We start from the raw sequence: 25,242 nt of genomic DNA, 5'->3' as shown, positions 1-25,242 counted from the left end.
AAGGAGGATGTCCGACAAGCCACACAGTTCTCACACTCGGTGTCCAGAAGCCCTAGGGGGCACCCTGGTGACCCGCGGGGACCGTGGAGTGGATGAAAACGGCTCCATCCCCACCCCACACCAGCTCAACCACATTCTCAGAGCTCCAATTTGTCAGTTTTACATTATTCAAACAAAGGGTTCTGCTGCTGAAAAGAACAGGACTAGGGACCCCAGCCTGACATGATCTCTGAAACTCACGAAGAGCATCTTCAGAAGGAGACAGGAGGACCAGAGTCCGGGTGGCGAGGGGACGTACCAGGATGTGGACCAACCGCAGCTCGCTGGGGTTCCCGCATTTCTCCCGGAGCCCCTCTTGCACACAGGGCTCCGAGGGCTCCGGCTCGAAGCCACAGCAGTAGCGATCCAGGCGGTCATGGACCTGTGGGGACACCATCCTCTGAGGGCGTGGGGCATGGCACCTGCCTCCAGGCCCAGCATCAGGGCACTTACCCCTGGCCACACACAGGGCCCTGCTCAGTGGCCCTGCTGCTGGCCTCCAGCTCCTAATGGGCTGGTGCCCTGCTCCTCTGGCCAGCTGACCCTGCCCACCAGAGCTGTCTGCTCACACCTCAGGCCAAGACCCACTGCTTCATCCACAGTGCTGCTCCTGCACTTTGGCCTGAGGTCACTGGTCCTCTGGACTCTGGCCGTTCATCTTCCGGAGGAGACCCACACGTGACTCTACTTTTTCTTTAAGCAGCAAATGCTACATCTCCCTTTTTCGGAGATAAAAGTCCTTTAATGAGCATCTAGACATCTCCTGAGTGGACAGTCCTTCCACCTGCAGCAGGAAAGAATCCAAGTGGGGAAGGAGGAGGGCACTCCCTGTATGGGCTCATTTCACACTAAATGCCTGAAGTAGGAATTCTCAAGTGTGGTGTGGGGTCCAGTGTGAGGAGCTGTGCCTCGAGTCCCCTACGTACACACATATAGATAATGTGTGTACGTGATGTTTTAGAGCGGATCAGAGGATTCTCATAAGAACACTTCCCACTCAGCTGCTTTCAGTAGCTTTCTTCAGAAGGAAGGAGTTATAGGCTGCAGGTCAGGAATTAAGTAGAAATGTGAATCCACCTCAGCCCTGACCTATAGGGGACGTTATCTGCTATGCACATAATGGACATAGAGGTCAAGAAAGGAGAAACCTAAAAGCAGAGCTGGCAGAGTCCACTGGGGGTGGGGGGCGGGCGGAGGTTCTTACTATGGGGAGAAAGATAGGAAAGGGATAGGAGTTGAAGGGGGAAGGTGGTTTGGAAAAGGTTGGAATGTGCTAGGAAGTGGAGGAGAGACAGAGGTGAGGACTGGGGACAGCAGGGTGTCACCGTCACTTACAGGAAGGGCGAGGTAGAGAAGATGCACCCTTTTTCCTCTTAGGAAGGAAACTTGGTTTGATACAATACCTTGATGAATGCTTATGGCAGAAGATGAGATCTCAAGAGGTCTGGGTGTGGGAGGACTTGCTTTGCATGGGACAAGAAGAAAAATCCATTTGTTGCTGTAGAAGGAGGAGAAGAGAGGAAGAGAGAAGTGAAGCAGGGAGCAGCAAGAGGCTGAGGGTATGAGAGGTGCCCTCCGTGAGCCTCCCATTCCCCCAGTGAAGTTGGTGCCCTTGGGAAGTACTTGGAGGTCATGGGGCCAAGCTTTGAGTTCAGGCTTGGTATGGGACAAATCATGGCAGTATGCCTGGTGAGGGAAACAGGAGGAGTAATCCAAATCCTAGGAGGGCTTCACATTTGTGGGACCAAGGGTTTGTGTCATCTCCTTAAACCTACCAATTAGGATGGTGAATCGGCTGCCTAAGTCTCAGGACTCAAAGTGTATTTGGTTCCTGAAAGAGTCCTGTGTGGGAACACCCAGGATGGAGACGCAGGTCCTGCCTTTACAGAATGGCTAGTCTTCACTGGGAAGCCTGGGGACACCACTGGTGAGGAAGGTGCCAGCCTGGGAACCTAGAAACCAACTCCAGGTAGCATCCTCTAGTTGGAGCAACTGTCTAGACCAAGCTAAAGGAGACAGAGTCAGGGTGGAGAGGAGCGAAAGTCGGGGAGAGGGAGGCAGCCTGCAGGAACCCAGATGGCACTCACGGAAAGGGAGCCCCCGCTCCCTCTCTCAGTCCTCAGGACTCCGGAGTGGCCTGTGACTCCTAGCTCTGGCAGGATCGTAGGACAGCCCCTCCCAGTGATGATGCAGAACAGCCAGAGCTTCCCCAGAGCAAACACGCAGTTGTTTACGTCCACTAAAGCCATGTAAGAAATACATCTGGCCTCGGTCCACCTTCCAGGCACAGAGCTCCTAACCCCTGGCATTTCCCGAGTGATAGCAGCATCTTCTGTTATTCATCATGAGCCCCTTGGACCACACCTGAGTTTATGCTAATGAGGTGACTCAGGGGAGCCCCCAGATAGCTTCAGGAAGCCGGCTAGTCCCCAGAAAGACAAGGGAATAGAGGGTGGGAACTTTTGGTCCCACCCTCCAACCTCCAGGAAGGGGAGGGGAGCTGGAGATTAGGTTATAAAAACTCTTGAGCCAGGAGATTTGGAGACCTTCCAGCTTGGTGAACATATCCACATGCCAGGAGGGTGGTGCACCCCAACCCCACGGGCTTGGGACCTCACCCTGTATACATCTTCATTTGGCTGTTCATTGGTAACCTTTATAATAAACGAATAAACATAAATTAAGTGTTTTCCTAAGTTCTGTGAGCTGTTTTAGCAAATTATCAAACCTGAGGAGGGGTCCTGAGAATACCCCGTTTATAGCCAGTTGGTCCGAAGAACAGTTAGCCGAAGATGTGCGACTGGCACCTGAAGTGGGGGCAGTCTTATGGGACTGAGCCCTTTAACTTGTGGGATCGGACACTTACTACAGGGAGAGAGCGTCAGAATTGGATTGCTGGACACGCAGCTGCTGTTGGAGAACTGGCTGGCGTCAGAAGACAGCATCACTCAAGATGACCATCCCAGCATCACTGCTGTCTCTATCCCATTCATACCTCACTGCAGCCTTGCCAGGAAGACTTTATTATCTCCATTTTACACATGGGGACACTTACCCCAGACATGCTGTGGGGCAGAGCCCGGAGAGCAGTTTCCAGCCTCTCGGCCTCACATGGAAAGGTGCTGGCTCGGGTAGTAGATGGCCATCAGCTGTGACTGGTTGGCCATCCGCTGTTACCAGTCAGCCATTAGCCACTGATATAACTGCCATGGCTAAGCTAGCAAGTGCGGGTTGCAGCTCGCAAGTGGGGTTGGTTGATTGGCAGAGAAGTGGATGACAGATTGCGGATTGTGTTGATGCTACTTCCTGTGTGTCGCCTGGCCACCAGCAAGATGGGGGTGCAGGAAGCCCTCTTGTTGGGGTACTGGCATATGTTTGCTTTTGTGTCCCGATCAGCCGCCATTGAGAATATAGTGGTATGACTCCCCTACCCATGGCTCCATTGGTGTTCCTTTTTGGCCTCACCATATTCTGTGTCCACCCACCGAGAGGGGACCAGAGACCCTGCATTACACATGCCCAAGGTCATTAAGGTAAAAGCAGTACAGCTGGGGTTTGAACCAAGGTCTACCTGGCTTAAACCCAGCTCTGCTCTGCCTCCTCGAAGCTCAGCAAGGGTGAGGCAATTAGAGCTCAAATGAGGTCTCCATCACGGCATCTGCAGTGCACAATGTATAATATATATTATAGATAATATGCAAACTGATAATATGCATGACCATGTTTCAAAAAACTATTTATGTGCATGAAAATTTGAATTGTATATAATTTTTAGATGTCACAAAATAGTTTTCTTTCAACCTTTTCAACCATTTAAAAATACTGAAACCATGCTTAGCTCATGGGCTGTACAAAACTAGTGGAGGAGTGAATTTGGCCTGCATTGTGGGCCATGCTTCTGACCCCTGGGATGGAGTTCAAATGGATCTAGGGCCGAATCGTGGCTCCACCCCCATGCAGGGTCCCTGCCCCAACCTGGAGGCACAGGCCTGGGTCCTTCTGGGTGAAAATGGTGGCTTTTAGCTGGGCTGGCTGATTGCCTAGGGGTCAGGTTACCGCAAGGTGGCAGCTTCTCTCACCAAGGAGGGCAGTGGGCTGGCCCCACACTGACTGGTTGTTGGAGAATTCATGAAGCTTTGGGGAGGTCAGAGCTTGGGGGAGGAGTGGGTTCCTGGGCACCACTCTCACTCTCCTCTAAGGCCTCATCCTGCAGTGTTCCCCATGTATCCAACAAAGGGCAACCTTCCAGAAGCTTCAGGGAAGAACAGCTGGACGCTTCATTTGCACCAAGCCTGAGGCCAGAAGTCAGGCACCAGCTTAGGATTCAGGTGAATAGACCAGCTGATGGGGTTTGAGGAAATGGGTTGGGAAGAACTAGATTTCCTCTCAAAAGACATCTGTAGACCACTCTACATTTAAAACATCAACACAAAAACCAGCAGCCACCACAGCAAAGTAGGTTCCAACCAAGAAAGCTAGGATGAGTCCCCTTTAGGACACCAACAAAAGTCTCCACTTGAACACATGAGAGAGGGGGATATTGTTATCTTCCCGGGTACTCAAAAGGCTTCTGATGAAATTTTACATCCATTCCTGACAATGAACAGTCTTAATAAAGCAGGAATAATGAAGAGTTCTTCATCATATCTTCAGTCAAGAGCCAGCATGATGTTTAATGGCAAGACACTAGAAATTGTCCCAAGTCTCTAGAAATGTCACGTCCATCATGCTATTAATATTTACTATTGCTCTGGAGGTACCATCAATGTAATGAGGTAAGAGAAAGAAAGAAAAGGCCACGAGAAGAGACTGCATTCTCTACAGATGAAATGGTGTATTTGGAAAACCCAGAACAAACCAAGCAACTGTTGAAGCAATATGAAGTTAGCGGGTGGCCAGTAACCAAACTACTACACAGAAATAACAGCCTTCACACAGACCAAGAGCTACCAGCCAGGACATATAATGGAAAGAAAGATCCCATTTCCAATGGCCACATAAGATGAATTACTCAGGAATAATAACCCAACATGAAAGTGAGGATCCGGCTAAAGAAAAATGCTTTGAAGAACATGAATAAATGGGGAGACATATCCTATTCTTGGCTACAAGACTCTACACTTTAGGATGTAAATTCTCTCTGTTAGTCCATGCAAATTTAATTTGATTCCAGTAAATTCCCAAAAGGACTTGGGAAGGAGAAGGAAGTAATAAGCGGACTCTACATTTCACATGAGAATAGTATGCAAGAATATCAGGAAAATTCTAAAAAAGAGCAATGAGAAAAACCAAGCCCTACTAGTTATTAACATAAAATATAAACTGCAATAATTAAAACAGTGTGATTCTGGCATATAAATAGACCCTTCTCTGGAACAGAAAGGAGTCCAGAAATAGACTTACATACATATGGAAATTGACTATATGATTAAGACATTTCAGACTGGGGAAAAGATTGATTATTCAGCAAGTGGTGCTGGGACATTTGGGTTGCCATTTGAAAACAAAATAAAAATCTTTGTTTTGCATCTTTTCTATTAATCCAGAATAACTTCCAGATGGATCAAAGACATACGAAAACACATGGGAGAATTTTAAAAATAACCCTGAATTGGGGATGGCCTTTTAAAACATGATATATTAACACTAACCTACATGTTACAAAAAGAAAAGCTTATAATTTTAACAACGTAAAAATTTGTTAAATTTCTGCACAGCCAAAAGACTGTAAACAAAGCTTAATTACAATTGCACCTGAGAAAAATATTACAATACAATGAAAACCAAAGGCTAATTTGTTTAAATGACGAAAAGCTCTTCAAATCATTGAGAAAAAGACCAACAACTCAACAGAAAATGGGGCAAAGATATGAACAAACAGTTCATATGCTCTTGGTGCTCACGATTCCTGTACATACCAATGCTTTGCACAAGTGCCTGTAACTCTCTGCCTTAGCCCCTTTCTGGGTGCAGCAACATGCTTGGCTGGCTAGCACATGGGCCACGCTACAAGCGACAGGAAGTCCACGCCCTCAGGAGCTGTCTCAACCAATGACGGTTCGGAGTTGGTGGGTAAATAGCCTAGCTTCTTTGGCCCCTGGGTGGGACAACTCTGAGACATGTCCTACACAATCCCCAAAAGATCTCAGCAGGATTGAGCTCCAGATGCCCACAGCAGTGTCTGGGCACCGTATGAAATATATGTGGGTGTGTGGTTCCTGTGAATGGTGTGCGTGTGAATGTGTGGCTGTGGTACATGTGAGCATATATGATTCTCATATAAGGAAGCGTACGATATGTCTGTTTGGGACGTGTGTGATTGATTTGATTATTGCCCAACAAATATTTTCTCTTCTCCCCCTTCCACTCTGGGCAGAGTATGCTTTCCATCTCTGACACTGGGCTTGGCCATTGACTTGCTTTGGCCAGAGGAATATCAGTAGAAGTAGCATCGGCAGAGACCTTAAATGTGCTTCTGCAGTTTGGTTGAGCTCTTGGGCTTCTTTCATTTCCCATGAGGAGAGTCTGCCCCAGATGGTGCAGCCTGGGCTCCAGAATGAGAAGTGAACAGCAGACCCACAGCTCAGCAAAACCCAACTGACCCACAGAGCCTGGAGCAAGCACACAAGAGCTGGTGTTTTAAGCCAGTGAGTTTTGGACAGGTTTGTTATGCACCATTACCTCCACAATCACTAACTAATACACTATGTGGGATTTACAAAGCACAGGGTATGATTCGTGGGGGTATAAGGAATGTGTGTGTGTGCAGTGCTTGTGGATTTTGTGTCTTGGTAAATGGTATGTTATGAGACACAAACACAGAAAAACCAGGGCTTATACAGGATAAAACAAAACAAAGGACCAAGCATACCGCAGAATGGGCTGTATGTGGAGTTTGTACCCGGCTCCCCAGTCAGAAGGTACTTCAGCTTCCTGTGCTTGGAAACCCACAGCCCCGCCTCTCTCCGACTTGCCAGTGGTTTCTAGGAAGGCAGCGTCAGCCAGACAGGGATGTTTGACTTGACCAGTGTTCAGCAGACCAGGGAAGAGGTGGCACAAGGCCAGCCGAGTCACGTCTGACCACACACCCAACCTGTGTGTGCTTTGGCTACTGAGACTTCTGTCCCCACAGCAGGCCTTGGCAGCCGAGGAAGGGTCCCATGCCGCAACCACACGGGATGGACAGAGGGGCTCTGTGTGGAGCAGAAAGCTGCTATGTGCACATCAGCTGGGCCGGGGCTTTGCAAGGAGGTGCCTCCAACCTCAAGGCCCCAGGGCATCCCAGTAAAGTCCCTTTTCCTGCCCCCAGTCATGGCCCGGTTAATAGTGACTCTGTGACAGAGAGGGTAAGCTCTGGAGTCAGACCGTCCAGGCTGCGGCTCTGCTCCATCAGCCGTGATCTTGGGCAAGTGACTTCACATCTCTGGGCCTCAATTTCTCAACTTTAAAATTGGGATAAGTGTGATATCTCACTTGTAAGTGTGCCATGAGGATTGGATGAGCTCATTCCTGTAAAGTGGGCACAGTGCCGGCATCTTATTGAGTGTGTACCACCCACCAGGCATGGTATTAAGTACATTCCACAAACGATCTTGTGTGCAGAAACCTCCCAAGGTCAGTGTTATCATCTGGACAGACCTTGAGATGAGGATTTAAGGAAAAGCAGTTTATCTGTGAGCTAATCCAAAAACACATGCAGAGGGAGTGAGTCAGAAGGGCTAGCCATGACACTTGAGGGACCTGGGGCTCAATCCTGGTAGGGAACTCAGTGAGACATGTAGAACACTCACTGAGGAGTGACCCCAGCCAGGGAGCTGGTCCTTAAACACCCAGAAGGAGGTGTTGCTCCTGGAGGAGGCATGGCCAGCCTTCCCAGTTTGCCCAGGACGCCCCCAGTTTCAGCACTGAAAGTCCTATGGTCTGGAAATCCCCTCCATCCCAACACTGGCTGGAGGACTTTAATTCCTCAGCTCCCAGCCTGTCACCTGCTAGGCAGAGCAGGCTCCGGGGCTCAGGCAGGTACTGACAGTCTGGAACTACCACGTGCTAAAATGACCAGGCCCAAGGGACACCCAGTCCCGTTTTAGAGGTGAGGAAAGTGAAACCTCTAAAAGGTTTCACTTTTAGAGGGGGGAGGGGAAGTAATCTGCTCAGTATCATACAGCAAGAAGGGGCTTGGGGCGGGCAGTTCAAACCCCAGCCTGGCTGATGGCAAAGCCCATGACGACCACCAGGCCGCTTGCTCCTCCTTCCACAAAGCAGCCATAGAGACACAGACGAGGGGCTGGAAATACCGCAGGGAACCAGCCAGTCCAAGGCCTGGAGACAAACACCCACAAGCAGACAAGTACCGTTCAGAGGTTTCGGGGCGGGACAGTGGGTGCGTGTCAGACAGTAAGGAGAGCATGGCCACCTCTGAAGGGAGCAGCGGCCACTCGTGAGCTGATACAAGCTATTCCACTGGATGGATAAACACAGAGGCAGAGAAGTAACAAAAACAGGTGCTTGCTGGTCCAAAGACAAGGAATGGGAGGAGAGTCACAGTCCATCCTCAGGTCAGCAACTCCTGTGTCCTGATTCACCCCGAATCCCCTACTTCTGCTGCTCTCCAGCCTGGCCCTGCCCCACCCAGCCCCACTCCACATACCTGCAGCAGGAAGTCAAAGACTGCCAGGCGTGCCCACTCAGCGTGGTGGATGCCCAGGCACTGGGCCTGGCCTGGCCGGTTACAGCCTCGCGCCAGCAGGGCCTGGTACTGCAGCCAGCCCAAGGCAAGAGAGTTCTGGTCATCATCTGGGTCACCCAGGTGCTGCACGTCGGGTGCCCACCAGATGACAGGCCTCGCACCACCGTCTGTGTAGCGGTAGGGCAGCAGGGGGTTGTGGAAGCGCCGGGCCACAGCGGGTAGGCTCCGGTGCAGCCCCAACACCCGGTCCACGTGGAAAGACAAGACCTCAAACAGGTCCCCAGGCCTCTTGATCAGGCCACAGAGGCCCTGGGAGCAGAGTCGGCTGAGTCCAGGAGACACGTCCTGAAGGGCACCCTGGGTGGAGAAGCCGACCTGTAGCACCTGCCCGTGGCCGGGGACCCTGGCTTTGCCCACCACCTCCCCCTGGGCCAAGAGCCGCAGGGTCTGCACATCATGCTCTGTGAGCCATGGGGGCACCTGCCCACCGGTCCTCAAGGCAGCTGGCAGCGCGGGGTTCTCAGAGGCACACCAGATGGATCCTTGCAGCTCCCCAACAGAGCCAGGCTGACGAGTCCCTGTGGCCCCAGTGGGGTCCCCTGCTTGCCGCCCCCCAGTCAAGGCTCTGTTCCCAGCTCCTGGCAGATCCCTGCCTTCCACTGGATGGGGCTGGAGGGTTGGTCCATCAGCAGGTCTCCACTGCTCTGCGAGGGGGCCGACCAGGATGCCCGTCTCACTCTGTGCCTTCCAGGTGGGACCATCATGCCAGGCAGGGCCCAGGCCTTTGGCTCCTGGCCCCTTGACCTTATCCTCCCTCAGGAGCACAGGACGTTGGGTACTGAGTCTCGAATCTCCCAGAGACTCCAAAGGAATGTCCCTCCTGACCCTCCCTGGGCGCCTGCTGTCCCCTCCTGGGGACGGCCTGCTGCTGTCCACTCTTTCTCTGTGGCCCTGCTCCTCAACACACACCAGGATGGAATTCCTGGGCAGGGCCCAGCCTCTCCAGAACCGCAGGTTTCTTGCCTGCTGCCTCCGGCGGGAGCTCAGAGCCTGTGGGCTGTGAGGGGCAGGAGTGCTGGTTACCCGCCGGGGCTCCATGGCGTCTGGACGCTGTGCAGGGAAACGGGTGACAGCCACCACAGACAGAGTCAGTAAGAGGCAAAACGCCACCACCATCCGCCTCTTGCCGCGCAGCTTTCTCCCGAGCCCAAATGCCTGGGGGATGGGATAGAAACAGAAAGTTTGAGACCTGGGAAAAATGTCAGCCCCAACCCACAAAACAGTGTGGATGGTGAACGAAGGCCCATCCTGGATGCTGGCAAAGGGAAAAGAACAGAGCCCAAGCACAGTGACCCCCAGCTGCGTTCAGGAGGGGACCAGCACTGCAGCCAGCGCTCCTGCTTCAAAGTTTAACTTGCTCACCTTCCAGGGGTAGCCTTTGCTGATACATGCAGGTAGACTTGGGCTCCCTTCTGAATAAACTGCCATACAACACTGGTCACCAAGCACCAAGAATCTCTTCCACGTCTGTCCCCACTGCTGAGGGCTGGCCCTTTTTTTTCCTCTTCGTGTGAGTCCCAGGGCCACTCCGGCAGGCCTCTAGTTGTCTCCCACAAACATGCTGTCCCCTTTTCCTGGGCACACAGTGGCCCAACTACAGACGGCTTTGCCCAGCCTGCCTTGCCGCCAGAGGTGGCCATGTGACTAAGTCCTTGCCCATGGTAGGAGTCAGTCACTACTGCCTGAGGGACTGAGTCCCAGAGAGCCGTTTCCAGGCTCTTGGCCTCACATGGAAAGGTGCTGGCTCGGTTCTTAGATGGCCATCAGCTGTGATCAGATGGCCATCCGCTGTGGCTGGGTGGCCATCAGCTGTTACCGGTTAGTCATTAGCCACTAATATAACTGCCGTGGCTGCGTTGGTGGGTTGGTTGGTTGGCAGAGAAGTGGACGGCAGATTGCGGATCTTGTTGATCCTACTTCCTGTGTCTCCAACTCAGCCGCCAGCGAGAATATAGTGGTATGAACCCACTATCCATGGCTCCGTGGGTGTTCCTTTTTGGCCTTGCCATGTCCTGCGTTCTTGTGCGGGGAGTGGGGGCTGGGACCCTGCATGACATTGCCCTACTTGCTCAAAAGGAAGTTGGCAGCCCAGCGTTTCTCTCTTGGCTCACAGATGTAGCAGCACGAGCTCTGCACGGGTTGGCAAGGACCCACCCTGGGGCAGTGATTTTCCAACGGGTGGCTTCTGAACCAACACCTGGGAACTTGTCAGAAAGGCAAATTCTCAGCACCACCCGCCCTCCCGACTCCTCAGTCAGAAACGGGCTCAGCATCCTGTGTTTTAACAAGTTTTCCAGGTGATTCTGCTGCTTGGACCCCGCGGAGCCACCAGAAGGAAGGAGCCGGGGAACCTGCATGACCACAGGGGAGTAGAGCTGCCAAGAGCTGTTTGAGCCACTGTGGTTTAGACTCAAGACTCATTTTCAGTCTACTACACATGGTCATTATTTTAGCATAAAGGAGGTGACGATTCCACCACTTGCTTTGCTTGACACAACACTATGTCCTGAGGCTTTTTCATTTTTGTCTTTTTCAATATAGAGTTACTTAACTGCTGCATAATACTTCATGTGGAAATATGCCATAATTTCTTTGCCCTTTCCTCAACAGGAAGGATATTTTGATCATTTCCAATTTTTATTATAACAAACAATGCTGCACTGAATATCCAGCGCTGGGGGAAATTGTGAGGATTTCTGTAGAGGAGACCCCAAGAGATAAAGTCGTTGGGTCCCACACTTTATTGGTGATGTTAACTTTTCATCGCATACCAGTTAGTATCTCCTTTAATCCTCACAAGAACATAGGGAAATGGGAATCATATCATTCCTATTTTACAGATGAGAAAACAAAGGCCCCGAGTGCTAAGATTTGCCCAGGCTCACACAGCTAGCAAAAATGCTAATATTTCAAATTAAAACTAAAAGGAGAAATGGCCATGGCCAAGGAGTCTGTCTGGCTGTTTTTCCCCTTCTACAAAGAAAATTATGTTTTCAAGTTGGATGGATTCATAATCTGCGTTCTCCAACTTTTGGATACCACTAGGGAGAAATAAATCATCTTTTTAAAATGTCTCAAGAAGACAGAATGTTTTGATCCCTCTGTCGGCCTTACTTGGCTTCAGACAACCTGGGGAAAGTTGGCAATTGTGCAGTTGTGCAGAGAGCAAGGTTCAAAACGGCTATGAGCCGATGTCCCTGCAGGGCCACACAAGTAAAGCTTTGGGAAAAGAAAGGCAGCTTTGATCAAAACTGAAAAAACATCCTCTGAAGAGAAATATTCAGCTGAATAATAAAGAGTACATTAGAGAAAGGAGAAAGGGGGGTGAGCCATAATATACTAGAAGGTTTGCAGGCGGAACCCAACTGATCCCAGGGCCGCACACTTGCCAGCTGAACCTGCCACCCCCCTTCCCAATTTCCCCATCCAGAGAATACACGTGGTCTTTTCCGCCCTGTGATGATGGTGGGAGGAGGGAAAGAAGAACAGTGTGCCCTTCACTGTCTGGTCCTACCATGGGTCTATTTCTCCTTCCTCCTCAAATCCCCACCTCCCACCTTTAATTCCTTAGGGAAGATGCCTGCTAGCCCAGTAGTCACATCCAGCTGCAGAAGAAAAGTGAAAAGAGGGTAGCGGAAAAGCATACGGAATGGGCTTTGGGCTTCTAGACCAGCTTTTGCCCTTCTGAGCTGTGCTATAAGGGGCAAGTTGCACAACCTCTCTGCCCCATTTCCTCAGTTACAAAATGGGGGAGAGTGAGATTATTCGTCCCTAAGGATTGGCATGGGAAACACATGCGTCGAAAGAACAAAGGGCCCACTACCTGGCTTGGTACGTTTAAATGAGTCGTGGGGTCAGGGTTTTTCTGCCCCTACTTTCCAAACTCCCACTACCGTTCTGGAATCTGAAAAATATCCACCCCCCCTTCCTGAATTTTGGCACATTGTAATGTCAGAGTAAAAAAAAAGGGGGGGGGGATATTTGGGAGCACAACTCAAGGCAGAGGTAGAAAAAGAAACTCTTTCATCATAAAAACCTAAGTGCAAGCCAGGAGGAGGCCACGTTGGCTGTGAGAAAAGTCTCCTCCTGCAGAGACTCCATCCAAAGATATCCAGGAAGAAACCGGAAGGAATTGCTTGGCTTAAGGGCATGCGGCAAGGAGAGGAGAGAAAGGGTGAAAGCCAGGAGGGAAATACGTGGGAGGGCTGAAAGGAAAAGACTGAGATTCTGACAGGGGTGTGGGGTTTGGGTTCCCTAGCAACTGTGGGAAGGGAAGGCAGGAACGCAGTAAAGAGCCCCGCCCACTGCGAAGCCCAGGGCTGTGCTGCAGGGTTCTGCAGCCACCTCCCTACTCCCTGGCATTGCCCCCATACTGGGTGGAAGGCAAAGGACAGTGTCATTGATGGTATTATTTGCTCACAATTCCTTCTTCCTCCTCACCTTGCCATGGTTTCACTGAAGGTGGAGTATCCTTGTCTGCCCACTGTCCTTGACCTTGGTAATATGACTTGTTTTTGCCAACAGAATGTAAGTGGATATAACACGTGCCATGTCCAGTGGAGGCTTTAAATGTGCTTGTGCGGATTGACTTGCCTGCTTGCAAACTTGTCCTCCACCATGAGGGGAGCACGCCCCAGGTGTGGCCCCTGGAGCAGACCTGAACCCAATTCCCAGGCTGGAGCCAACCCAACCACACCGCTGGCTCCAGCCTACCCAGCGCCCTGTAACCAACATAAAGGTGTCCGTTGTCACAAGCCACTGAGATGGTGAGGCTACCTGTGAGGCAGCATTATGGCAGCAAAACCCAGCTGGTCCAGATCCCTTGGTGATCTCGGTGGGGCGCAGTGTGTGCCCTTGGTCAGATAACAATATGGCAGCTTAATTGTATGGCGATGGATGGTAACTAGACTTACAGTCGTGAGCACGATGCGGCGTATACAAATACCGAATTATAATGTTGTGCCCCGAAAAGAAAAACAATTAGGCAGAGGGAATGATATGGGGAAAGCCATCTTTTCTCAACTCAAAAAAAGATGACAAAATGGGGTCCTCCACTAAACCGCCATGGATGAGGAAGAACATGCTGGGCAGGGAAGGTGGAGAGAAGACAGAGATCACATGTGCCTCTCTGCAGGAAAATAGGCAAAATCACAAAACACTTGTAAAGTGTTTCTTGGTGGGAGTTTTCTGGGTGGAAGTGCAGCATCTGTCCCTTAAGTAATAAGGGCATCGTGCTGTCACTACAGAGGGGGCTCAGGCTGTGCTGACAAGGACCTGGCCACAGGTATACCCCACGAACCAGTGGCCCCCATAAAATGGGCAAATGGCATGGGGAGGCTTCTGTCAAATAGAGACGTTTTTTGAGAAGGACTTTTTAAAAAAAAAAAAATTCCAACAAACACTGCAGGTCTTTGCACAGAGACAGTCTGAGAAACAAATATACTTGGAGGAAAGGACTCAATTAGAGTGTGTACTGGAACAGCTGGCGGGAGACTTTTTCTCATTTCTGACGGGTCACAGGGAAAGGAACGCTCTTGGACTTTGGGGACATCCAGTCAGGATTTTGCCTCGCTTTGGGGCACTAGCTCTCCATTCCCCAGACCGCCTCCCAGAATGCCCTGACACATGCTGTGTTTCATGCTATCATTCCCACTGCAGAGGGAATGATATGGGGAAAGCCATCTTTTCTCAACTCAAAAAAAGATGACAAAATCGGGTCTTCCACTAAACCGCCATGGATGAGGAAGAACATGCTGGGCAGGGAAGGTGGAGAGAAGACAGAGATCACATGTGCCTCTCCGCAGGAAAATAGGCAAAATCACAAAACACTTGTAAAGTGTTTCTTGGTGGGAGTTTTCTGGGTGGAAGAAGGGGCAGAGGAAAGCCATGTGACGACAACTACAACAACGGGGTTTGTGTGTGTGTGTGTGTGTGTGTGTGATATAAATTGAGTTTGGCTCTGGGTCTGGAGTCATCACTTAAGGTGTCCTTCTGTGCTGTCCCCTGACCTCTGCCCTCTTCTAAACATAACCACTGGCTGATGACTGATTTGTCGCTACTCAGCCTCTGAGTGAGACTACCAGAAATGTTAAAATTTGGAGTTGCTTTTCCATTTTTTAAAGATCAGCTAAATAATTTTCAGAACAAAACCATGGGCGGTGTGAGAGGGAATACATAAGCATATTGTCAGAGGCCTGAATTAGAACCACATGTCAGTCCTGTGAGTAAGGCCGCGGCTAGACCTGGTCAAACCCTGCTTCCTGTGGCTGAACCCAGAGGCAGGCCCCAGGCAGGAGGAGCTGGGCCAGCATGGGCGTCTGGGGGCAAAGGCAACATGCACAGCCCGTTAGGACCTCCAGGCACACAGTGTCCCTCTCCTAGTCAGATCTGCGGGGTCCTGTGTGTTCCACGGTAGGCAGAACCCCGGGGCTGCCTGTCTCCTAAGCCACCACCAGGCCAGGCCCCCTTTTCTCAGCGTTATTGGAGAGCTGTGATTTTCCTTCCACATCAGCAACTTCAAGACAAGGAAGGACTTTTGTCCCTGTTGTTGCTGGCCTGCCCAATTTCCAGGAAAAAGAAAACAAAAAACAAAAACAAAGGAATGATAACTAACATTTATTCAGTGTTCACTGGGACAGTTTAAACTACTTTTATTACCTCATTTAATCTACATGACGGTTTTACGAGGTATTAGTATTATTATTCCATTTTACAGGTGAGGAAAACAAGGCACAGAGAATCAAGGTGGCCCAAAGCTAGCATGGGCAGCACCAGGACAGGAACCCAGGCAGTCTGGCTCCAGAGGTGGTGTCTTAATCACTGTGCCACCCTGGGGAGGGGCGGCCACCCACAGCCCCTGCTGTAGCCCTGATTCCGAAAGACTGCACTGGGCCTCAGGGGTGGGCCCTGCTCAAAAAGGACGTTTACCCTCTTTGGTGTTGGTCTGGTCATCTGTAAAGTGAGGCTTGAGTGAGATCAGGGTAGTGGCAGTTTGTTTGTGTTGGAGCCAATTGAGGGAAAATAAAAACGTTTTCAGTCTACATTTATAAAAATAATAATAAAATAATAATAAAAATAAAAATAATTCACTTATGTATTGTATCCTTCTTTATGAAATAGAAGAATATCAGTGAGAAAATGCCACCATTTGTCCCACTCAAATCTTGAGAGGTAACATCAGAAGCGGGTTGCTAACAATCTCTTATCCTTAAATTAGTTCTCAGGATTGATCTCAAAACAGGGCAGTTTCTACGCTTCCGGCTTCTTCCAAAACCAGAAGGTGCCCAAGTTGCTCTCATCTTAAGTATTCTCAAGACTGTAGCCAGGAAATGGAATATACTATCTGACTTGCGAGGTGAAAACAGGAGGTCCTAGTATTAACCATAGCACTTACCAAGTACAGACCATGTACCGGGAGCTCTCAAAGCCTCCCAAGATATGTACTAAGGTGGTGATTTTATAGTTAGAGAAATTGAGATTTCAAGAAGTGCCTTCTCAAGGTCACACAGCGGGTCAGTGGCAGGCAGGATGCGAGTTTCCTGGAGCCCTATTCACTGTACCACAGAATGATGAAGCTTGACTCTGAGAACCTTGGGAGACAGAGGGGAGTTCAGGGAGGGGTTAAATGTGGGAAGGACCCTGGGATTTTGCTGCCCCTTTGCTGCCTCTTTCAACAACTTCCTGTGGCTTCACAGTCTTACTTGCAGTAATTTGGAGGGTGCTGCATCCAAGTAGTCAGCTCACTCTAGTAAATGGTGGTCCACACAGGGGGTTCTTAAGGACAGATCAAAGTCTTTCTTGAAAATGAAAATCTCTTTTCATCTCCTCCTCACCCTTCCCTAATCTGCCCAAGCAAATGCTCTCCTTGGCACGCTTGAAGAAAAGCATTTTTGAACCGGTGAAAGCACTACAGATATTTGATATTTGGCCTTGGGGATTTATGGCGGTGGGGGGTGAGGGTGGCTAAAGGTCCACCGCAGGGAGGTAGTTGGAAGTTCTCCTGAGGCTCAGATTTGAATCTCATTTACCCCCAGCAAATGAGTCCCTGGCTGCCTGCCCAGGTTCTGTTGCTTCACTTCCATAGCATAACTTCAAGGACACAGTAACCCTGGGATGTGATGAAAACGTCCTGTTGAACAAATGTCAATGGCTAGTGCTGGGGAGGGAAATGAAGACCAAATGGCATCTTAGAAAGGGATGGTTCTCAGCCAAGGGTAGACACAAAACAGGGAGAACAGCCCCTAGAAAATACAAGCTATAAAAACAATAAAGAGAAGAGTGTTACAGTTAGAGACGGCAGAGATCTAAGATCCAAATGAAAATAAGAAAAGCAATTCAAGAAATTGTTTCCGCAAAGGCTCAGCCAAAATAAAAATGATGCTTCAAGGACAGTCATAGAAACTGAAATTTTAACTCTCAGCCCACTTTGCTGCATTTTAGTTAGGACATAAAATGCTAGCAGGTGTTTTCAAAGTTGGGGCTCAGGGCATAGAGCAGAAGGCCTGGAGCTGAGGAGGACGAGGGAGGAACAGGGCAGCCATGTCTAGGGGCACCGACGGAAGCACCTGGAGGCACAGAGGTCCTCCCTCCAGGGAACTCCATGGCGACGACTGTAGCCAGCATTAGGGACATCTCCTGTGCCGGGTACCTGACTGACAACAGCTCCTCTACTCCCTGCCGCCTCCCTAGAAGGAAGGCATCGTCGTTCACATAGGGCATTGAGGAAAAGGAGGCACGCTGAGGAAACTGAGCTTACATTACTTTCTCACAGCCTCATAGCTAAGTGGCAGAGGTGGGATTCAAACCTGGGTCTGGCTGACTCCATCAGTGTCTTCTCTGCCGTGATAGAAGCCTCAAAGAACGAGAGTTGTCTCGTTCCCTGCCACCCTTCTCCAAGCAAGCGAGCAAACCCGGAGAGCAGGCCTCTTCCTGCCCCAGAAGAGCAAACAAAGGCCTTTGCTTTCAAAAGCCAAGACTTCTGCTAGAGACAAATTGAGCAGGGCTGCCTGACAAACGTTAGGTCACGTAAGTGAGGGCTGGCTTAGGGCCAGGCACTTTGATTTAGAAAAGCAGTGCTGTTGTTCAAAATGGTGAATGAAACACACACGATTCCCTCTCTCCCCTCCTCAAATGTCACTAAAATGATAGCAAAGCGCTCTTATTTTTTTAAGGGACAAACCCATAAGGACGAAGAGAATAGAAGAGGCCACTGCAAGCAACGTTCAGGAAAGCAGGGGAATGAGTGGCAGTGGCCTTAGCAGACCCGAGAAACCTGACTTCTAAACGGGAAGGCAGAAGCCCCCAACACGTTCAGAATTGGTGCCAGCAGGTACCTCCAGAGGAGGTGTGAAGGCAAATCGAAAACCAGGGGACGGTTGAAAGTCTACTTAAGAAGGAGGTGGACACCCAGACCCCTTGATCCATACTGCTAAGCCAAGTAACTGCCACTCCTGCACCCAGCTAAAGCCCAGGGTTTATTCCATGGAGAGAGAAAGCCAGAGCATCTATGTGCCGGGAGGCATCTGGCACGACTGACAGCCGGAAGACCAGGAGTTTTAAGGGAGCATTTACATACTGAACGTTGAAATAGTGCAAGGGTCCCCCAAGCTGAAAACAAGGGTGCCCTCTTGGTTAAAAACAAGACTCAAACTGTAGTGAATTCAATTATTTGCAACCCCCCCAACACACATGGGCAGGCGCGTGCGTGCACACACTCAGACTCACACACACACATTCATGCATTTGCATTTTGATGGGATCAGCCCTAGCAGTAGCATTGCTTGTCCCGTAGTCATGGAGACAGTTTGTTGCTGCAGCCATTAAAAACCAAAGCTTGCACGGCAGTGGCTCCGTGCGTTTCTCTCTGCCACCTATAGGCACATCCTGAGGGTCTCACCATAAGTGCTGTGCCTGTCACCTGCTCCCCACCATGACTAGCTGGTGTGTGGTACTGAGGAGCACACCGCCTGGAAGTATGGGGAAATTTATGTCGAGTGGAGCAAACCTTTGGTCTGGGAGACTGCAGCCAGTGGGAAATTTCAAGTGGTCCTGAATTCCACTTAGGCAGCTTCTTGGCCAGGTCTATCAGATCATGCAATCAATTGCAGGTAGCAGCAGTCAGCTCAACAATGCACCCTCATGTCATCTCTCCCCACTTCTGCTACTCTCGTGTGTTCCCCAAGACTGCACTCTCAAACAAAATAATACTAGCACGTAAGCCTTCTGCCGCAAGCTCAGCTCTTGGGAAGCCAGGCAAAGAGAAAGGAATTTCGTCATTGTGAAATTTCAGAACACTAGGGAAAATAGCCTATGGGTTTTCAGAGAGATAACAAAACAGGTTTTACACAAAGTGATCAACTATCAGAATGGCTTTGGACTTCTTTATTGCAACACTGGAGGCTAGAATACAACTGAGCAAATCCTTCCAAATCTGACAGAGAATGATTTCTGGCTTAGACTTCTACACTCAGCCAAGCTATCGGTCCAGGGCGAGGGGAAAATAAAGGCAGTTTCAGACACATAACATTTCAAAATGGGTTTTCCCTCATGCATCAGTTCGAATAAGCTATTGGATAAATTGCTCCACCAACACCAACGTGTAAACTGAGAAAGAAGATGTGGGACGCAGAAAAGAGAGATCCGACACGACAGAGAGGCAGCAGGACTCCCAGCATGGTGGTGACAGGAGAGCCTAAGGAACAGCTGTGCAGCAAGCCAACACAGCCACCAGTTCAGGAGGGGGCAGGTCAAACCGTGACAGGCAGGTGGGTTCCTAAGAAGGCGAAATTGATATGTGCTTCAATCTAGTACAAGGAAGTTGATTTGGTGAGAAACATCTGAAAAGCCAAGCAAACAAAAAAGACAGTTGTTAACCACAGAGAAACAAAAAGTCACATGGGAAAGGAAAAATGATCGTAAAGCAACAGACAGCTCAGCTATCATGGTAGGCTGAAATGGCCCAAGGATGTCCATATCTTAATCTTCAGAACCCATGATTAAGTTAGTTTCCATGGGAAGAGGGATTTTGAAGCCATGATTAAATTAAGGATTTTGAGATGGAGAGAGTATCCCGGATTATCCAGATGGGTCCAATGTAAATATATGTATCCTTATAAGAGGGAAGCAGAGAGAGATTTGACTGAGAAGAAAAAAGCCATGCAATGACTGAAGCAGAGGGAAGCACAGTCACTGAGAGAGAAGATACTATGCCTCTGGCTTGGAAGATGGAGAAAAAGGCCACAAGCCAAGAAATACAGGTGGCCTCTAAAAAACAGAAAAGGCAAGGCAATGGACTCTCCCCTGAAGCCTCCAGGAGGAGCCTTGAATCTAGCTCTGTTAGGCTCATTTCAGACTTCTGGCATCCAGAACGGCACAAGAATAAATTCGTGTTGCTTTGAACCATCAAGTTTGGGACAATACGTTACAGCAGCAACAGGAAACTAATACAGCCGTGAATTGCTTTTATGTAGTGATAATTATGTAAACACCGATCTTACTAAAATTATCTTATTATATTGGGAAGATGGATGGATGAGAACGGTGTGTGTGTGTGAGAGACAGAGGTAGGGAAAGACACAAATTCTCATCTTCCATTAAGGGAAGTAAATAAATAATGATCAAAACGGAAAAACAGATCATTTGAGAAGCACTGCTCTGGTTCTCCACTCTCACTTCTCATAGATGAGGAGGAAGAAACCCACAGGAGCTGTGGTTGTTATCCAGTGAATTAGCTTCTCCTGAGAAGAGAGTGGCTGGGTGTGGGCTCTTATGTGACTGTGGGGACAGAGCCAGGAGTGCAGTTTCTAGGCTCTCGTCCTCACGTGGAAAGGTGCTGGCTCAGGTAGTAAATGGCCATCAACTGTGACTGGATGGCCATCAGCTGTGGCTAGTTGGCCGTGAGCTGTAACCAGTGAGCCATTGGCCACTAATATAACTGCTGTGGTTACACTAGCAGCAAATGGGGGCTAGCAAGAAGATGGTGGCTGAGCTAGCAAGCGCAGATTGCAGAGAGGCGGATGCCACCAGCAAGAATATAGTGGTATGACTCCCCCATCTATGGCTCTGTGGGTGTTCCTTTTTGGCCTCACCATGTCCTGCGTTCTTATGTGGGGAGCAGGAGCAGACACCCCACAGGCCACCCTGCATGACAGTGACGATCTCTCTTTAGCTGATTTATGTTTTGTGACAGGTTAACCCAGACACCTGAGGGGACTGGAGGCAAAGAGTATGTGTGAGAGCTCCCAAGTCTCAGCTGCTGAGGAGAAACTGGCCTTTGCTCTGAGCAGTGAAACCTCTCCTCGGCCAACTGAACAGCTCTCACCTGAAATCATCTAATTTGTTTCCCCAAAGCTTAACCTAGACATGCTAAGTACTAAGAAGCCCCCTTGGCAAGCCCTAGAAAAGAGGCCTCCGTCACTCATCTCTCCACCTCCAAATGCCTGAAGCCTGCCGAAACTTCTTCTAGCCATGAGGTGGCAGAAAAACAACGGATTCAGAATCCAAAGCAACTGCCACCAAATGTCACCAAAGCAACTGCCACCAAATGTCACCAAAGCAACTGCCTAGTAGATCCTAAATAAATGTATGAATGAATGAATGAAGTGTGTAAATTCAAAAGCATAGCTGATACAGTGGTGGGGTTCATTAACACTAGGGGGGGAAATCACTTTCTTTGAACCAGGGGTCTCAAAACCTTTGGATGACAGGCCCTTATTGGTAAAAATTTTGAGCATATCCCTCCAGTATCTACAAATTATTTTTCCCAATATTTACAAACCATAAGCAGGGAGTGCTGCATGACTATGTTCATCATAAAACATGAACAAAACATTTACAAATCATAAAAGGATTAGGTAAAATACATGTGAACAGAAGCTCTAATATGTTCGTACCGTAACCCAGTGGATTGTGTGCTGTGCCCACTGAGCTGACTGAGCCCCACTCTGGAGACTGACCCAGACATCGTCTGCTTTCTCCACACACAAGATATCTTTGGCAGGGAGTAATTTGAGTTTGATTATGAGCATCTATTTTTTTTTTAAATGCACACTTACCCCGAGTGTGCTAAAGATACTTTGATAGGGCTATGGGACCAAATAAAGTACATATTTTCTTGTGTAAATCAGTAGAGTTACTAAGATTGAGGTCAACAGCCTAGAGACTCCTCTCAGAAATATGTGGATCAAATGGAGTCCAGGTACATTTGAATAAGAAAATTGGGGTCTAATGAACCTCTATAGTTCCCACATGTTCAGAGATGAAAATTAGAGAATAGGGTTAGAAAACAAGGTGTGTGGGAATTGTTGAGCATGACTTTCAAGAATAAAAGAACTGGTGGCCGATTTGCTCAGTTGGTTAGAGCGCGGTGCTAATAACACCAAGGTTGCGAACTCGATCTCTGCATGGGCCACTGTGAGCTGCGCCCTCCTTAAAAACAAACAAACAAACAAACAAACAAAACAGAACTGAAGAATGAGGTTCTGCTGTGAGCTAGTGTTTATCCAATCAGTACTGCCTAATAAATATATATTGCTAATCTCACATAAGATTTTAAATTTTCCAGTAGTCACATTTAAAAAAGGGGGGAAAGCCAGGTGAAATTGATTTTAATAATATTTTTATTACTATGCGAAACATTGCCAAATATATGCAAAACATCCTTTCAACAGGTTATCAATATAAAAATCATTAATTAGATAGTTTACATTTTTTTGTAGTAAGTCTTTGAAATCCAAAGCAGATTTCACACCTATGGCACATCTCAGTTCAGACTAGCCACCTTTCAATATGTGGCCGGTGGCTACCATGTTGAACAGCACAGCTCTAAACTGGGACATAGGTCCTGGGAACCCCAGCAATCCACAGAGTGTTTGAGATATGCTATATTAAAGGAAAAACAGCACCAGATCCCTTGGACCAATGTAACTGTAAACACACAAAAAGGCAGGCATAAAAATTACAGCACAGTGGAGCTCCAACATATGGGAATTAGATGCTAAGAGAGCACATTAGGCAAACATTAAATCTAGATCAAGATTCCCCTTGACAATCCCTTCAGAAAGCAATTGATATACCACCCCTTTTTCCTCCACCTTAGAACAGATGCTGAGTGTTTTGTCTCAATAAAATAAAACCACAGAGCTGGAAAATTCTAGGAGCACACTCGGCCTCTGACACCATCAGTCTTGAGAAGTTCGCTGGACCATCTAACAGGGCGTTCTGGGAGAGGAGGTCTGAGGACAGACCTACCCTAGCTCCATTCATACGTAGAAGGATACTAGTGATGACCAACACCAGCTTTCTAGTCAATGAAGTTTCTACGTTGTGTAGTTTCTAGTAACAAGAAGAATCCAGAGAGGAAAGGTGGGTGGGTGTGACCACAGAAAAGGAGATCAGGGAGCTTGCCCCATGCACAGAGGAGACCTTGAGAAGACACAACGTAGGTGGGAGAGAGGGTGTTTAAGGAGAGAGGCAGCCGGTCATGTCCTCAGAGCCTGCAAGAAAGAGGAGTGGGTCAAGGAACCAGCTGGCAGGGAGCCTCAGAAATTCTTTCTCTAAAGCAAGCTTGACTGCCCTCATTGGCCACGTCAACAGAAAAGGTACTGTTGCCCGAGCGTCCAGGGCTCTAATTACCTGTCCACACCTTCACTCTTACCTTTCTCTCCTCCTCTGATTCTCACTGAGGCTCCTGGCAGTTAGGTGTTCCTGGAAGTCGGTAGCTGTAGCCCCCTACCTTGAGTGTCAGTTCTCCTCTTTTGAAAACGATGACGTCAATCAGCCTTTGCCCCATCTCAGCTTTGTGTCTGAATAAATGAGCAAGGGCTGCAACCCTGACCACGTCCTTGGTGACAGTTGTGTGAGCGTACCGAGCACAAACCAATATTTCATAACTTCTGGCTCCCTTTCCTCTGTGCTGGCCTACTGCCCTGGTCTGGCTCTGGGCCAAATCCACTTCAGGCTGGATGTGACCACATGCTGTTTGGATTAAGTCCAGTGATAGAAGGAATGGTCCCTTATCCCGGACTGTGGATCACCAAGTTCCACCCAGAAAAAGACCTGGAAGGGTGACGCTCCTCTCCTCTGTGTCATGCGTGGAACTTCATCCAGCATCTGACCCAGGGAGGGCTCTCTGGATAAGTGCTCGATGCCAGAGCCCTTGTTAGACAGAGGTCTGGCGCTGGGCGTTCCCAACACTGGGGCACCTGGAATGGTGCATCTGCTGGACAGGGAAGGGGCAGAGAGGGAAAAGGGAAGAAACGCCAAGGAGACAGCCCTCCTGGCAGGAGAACGTGAACTGCACTCCATCTCCCTACTGTGGCAGGCACCTCTTGGGCACCCCACCAGTGCACGGGGGTCCAAAATACGAGGTTTTCCCTGTCTTCAAGAGAATGTAAATTTTAGTTCAGGAAATGGGCCCAGGGCAAGACTTTAAAAAGCAAAACAAGCAAGTAGGAGAAATTAGTCTTCAGGGTCCTCCACGCCCCCCATCCTACGTTGTCCATAACTTCAGCCATTTGTTGGACAATTATACGGTTTATCTCCTGCGCGTAGCACTCTACAACAATGAATGTACAAAGGACAGTATTTACAAACTACTAACATGCTTTGCCTGTATTCATTCCTAAGAACCTGAGCTTCATCTTATCCATCTACCTGGGAGTATCACAAGGAGAGTGACAGAGTTAGACCAAGGTAACGTCCACCGTCTGACGTGTGAAACAGAATTATGTGGAAATGCACGCACTTGTAGGCACGACTATTGTCTTGAGAGAAGACTTCCTAGATTCCTTTATCTCTCTCTCTTTAGTATCAAGGGCCAAGCCTGGAGAATCTGGATGATTTGGCCCAGGGGGCACCAGTTTGAGATCCCTGATTTACACAATCTCTCAGTTCCTTCCACTTCTGAGATTCTGTGGCTCCCTGTGCTTCCAAAGACTCAAAGAGGAACTCGATTGAAGAGCTGCAAACCTGACTGGAAGTGGTAGAACACAAGTTATCTGTTACATACCTAATAACTTGATTTGCCTCGTTTTGGTAGATGGGAGTAGGAAAACACTGGAAGGTCACATTGGTCTCACTGGACCCCTAGGAGCATACCCTAGCCTGACCACCTCACAGGAGTAGGTAGCTGATGACAGGAAACAACTCATGGTCCTCAGAGCAGAGGCTGAAGGATTCCAGTGGTCTACTGAATAATGGCTCCCAGAGAAATCCAGATCCCAATCCTTGGGACCTGTGAAAGTTACTCTGTGTGGAAGAAGAGACTTTGCCAATGTGATTAAATTAAGGGTATCAAGCTGAGAAGATTATCCTGGGTTACTTGAGTGGGCCCCAATTATGATGACAAATATCCTTAGAAGAGGGAGGCAGAGGGAGATTTGATGGCAGAAGAGGAGAAGGCAGTGGGATGACAGAAGCAGAGACTGAAGTGATGCCATCTGAAGATGGGGAACGGGCCA

General features: G+C 49.0%; 1 protein-coding gene across 4 annotated transcripts in view; it reads right to left on the bottom strand.

Annotated features, from left to right (window-relative positions):
* GASK1A (golgi associated kinase 1A) overlaps positions 1-25,242 on the bottom strand; it is a 46,007-nt gene that overhangs the window by 3,289 nt on the left and 17,476 nt on the right. For all 4 annotated transcript variants that reach the window (XM_081071549.1, XM_081071547.1, XM_081071550.1 and 1 more), the window contains exons 2-3: positions 8,687-9,940; positions 299-421 (exon numbers count right to left, since the gene is read on the bottom strand). In XM_081071549.1, the coding sequence (XP_080927675.1) occupies positions 299-421; positions 8,687-9,901 (1,338 nt within the window). In that variant the 5' untranslated portion in view covers positions 9,902-9,940. The remainder of the gene's footprint in view (positions 1-298; positions 422-8,686; positions 9,941-25,242) is intronic.

This window comes from Rhinolophus hipposideros (assembly GCF_964194185.1).
Source record: "Rhinolophus hipposideros genome assembly, chromosome: 14".
Taxonomy (NCBI): Eukaryota; Metazoa; Chordata; class Mammalia; order Chiroptera; family Rhinolophidae; genus Rhinolophus; species Rhinolophus hipposideros.
Note: the sequence above shows the minus strand (reverse complement) of the source record. Positions and strands in the feature narration are given on the sequence as shown.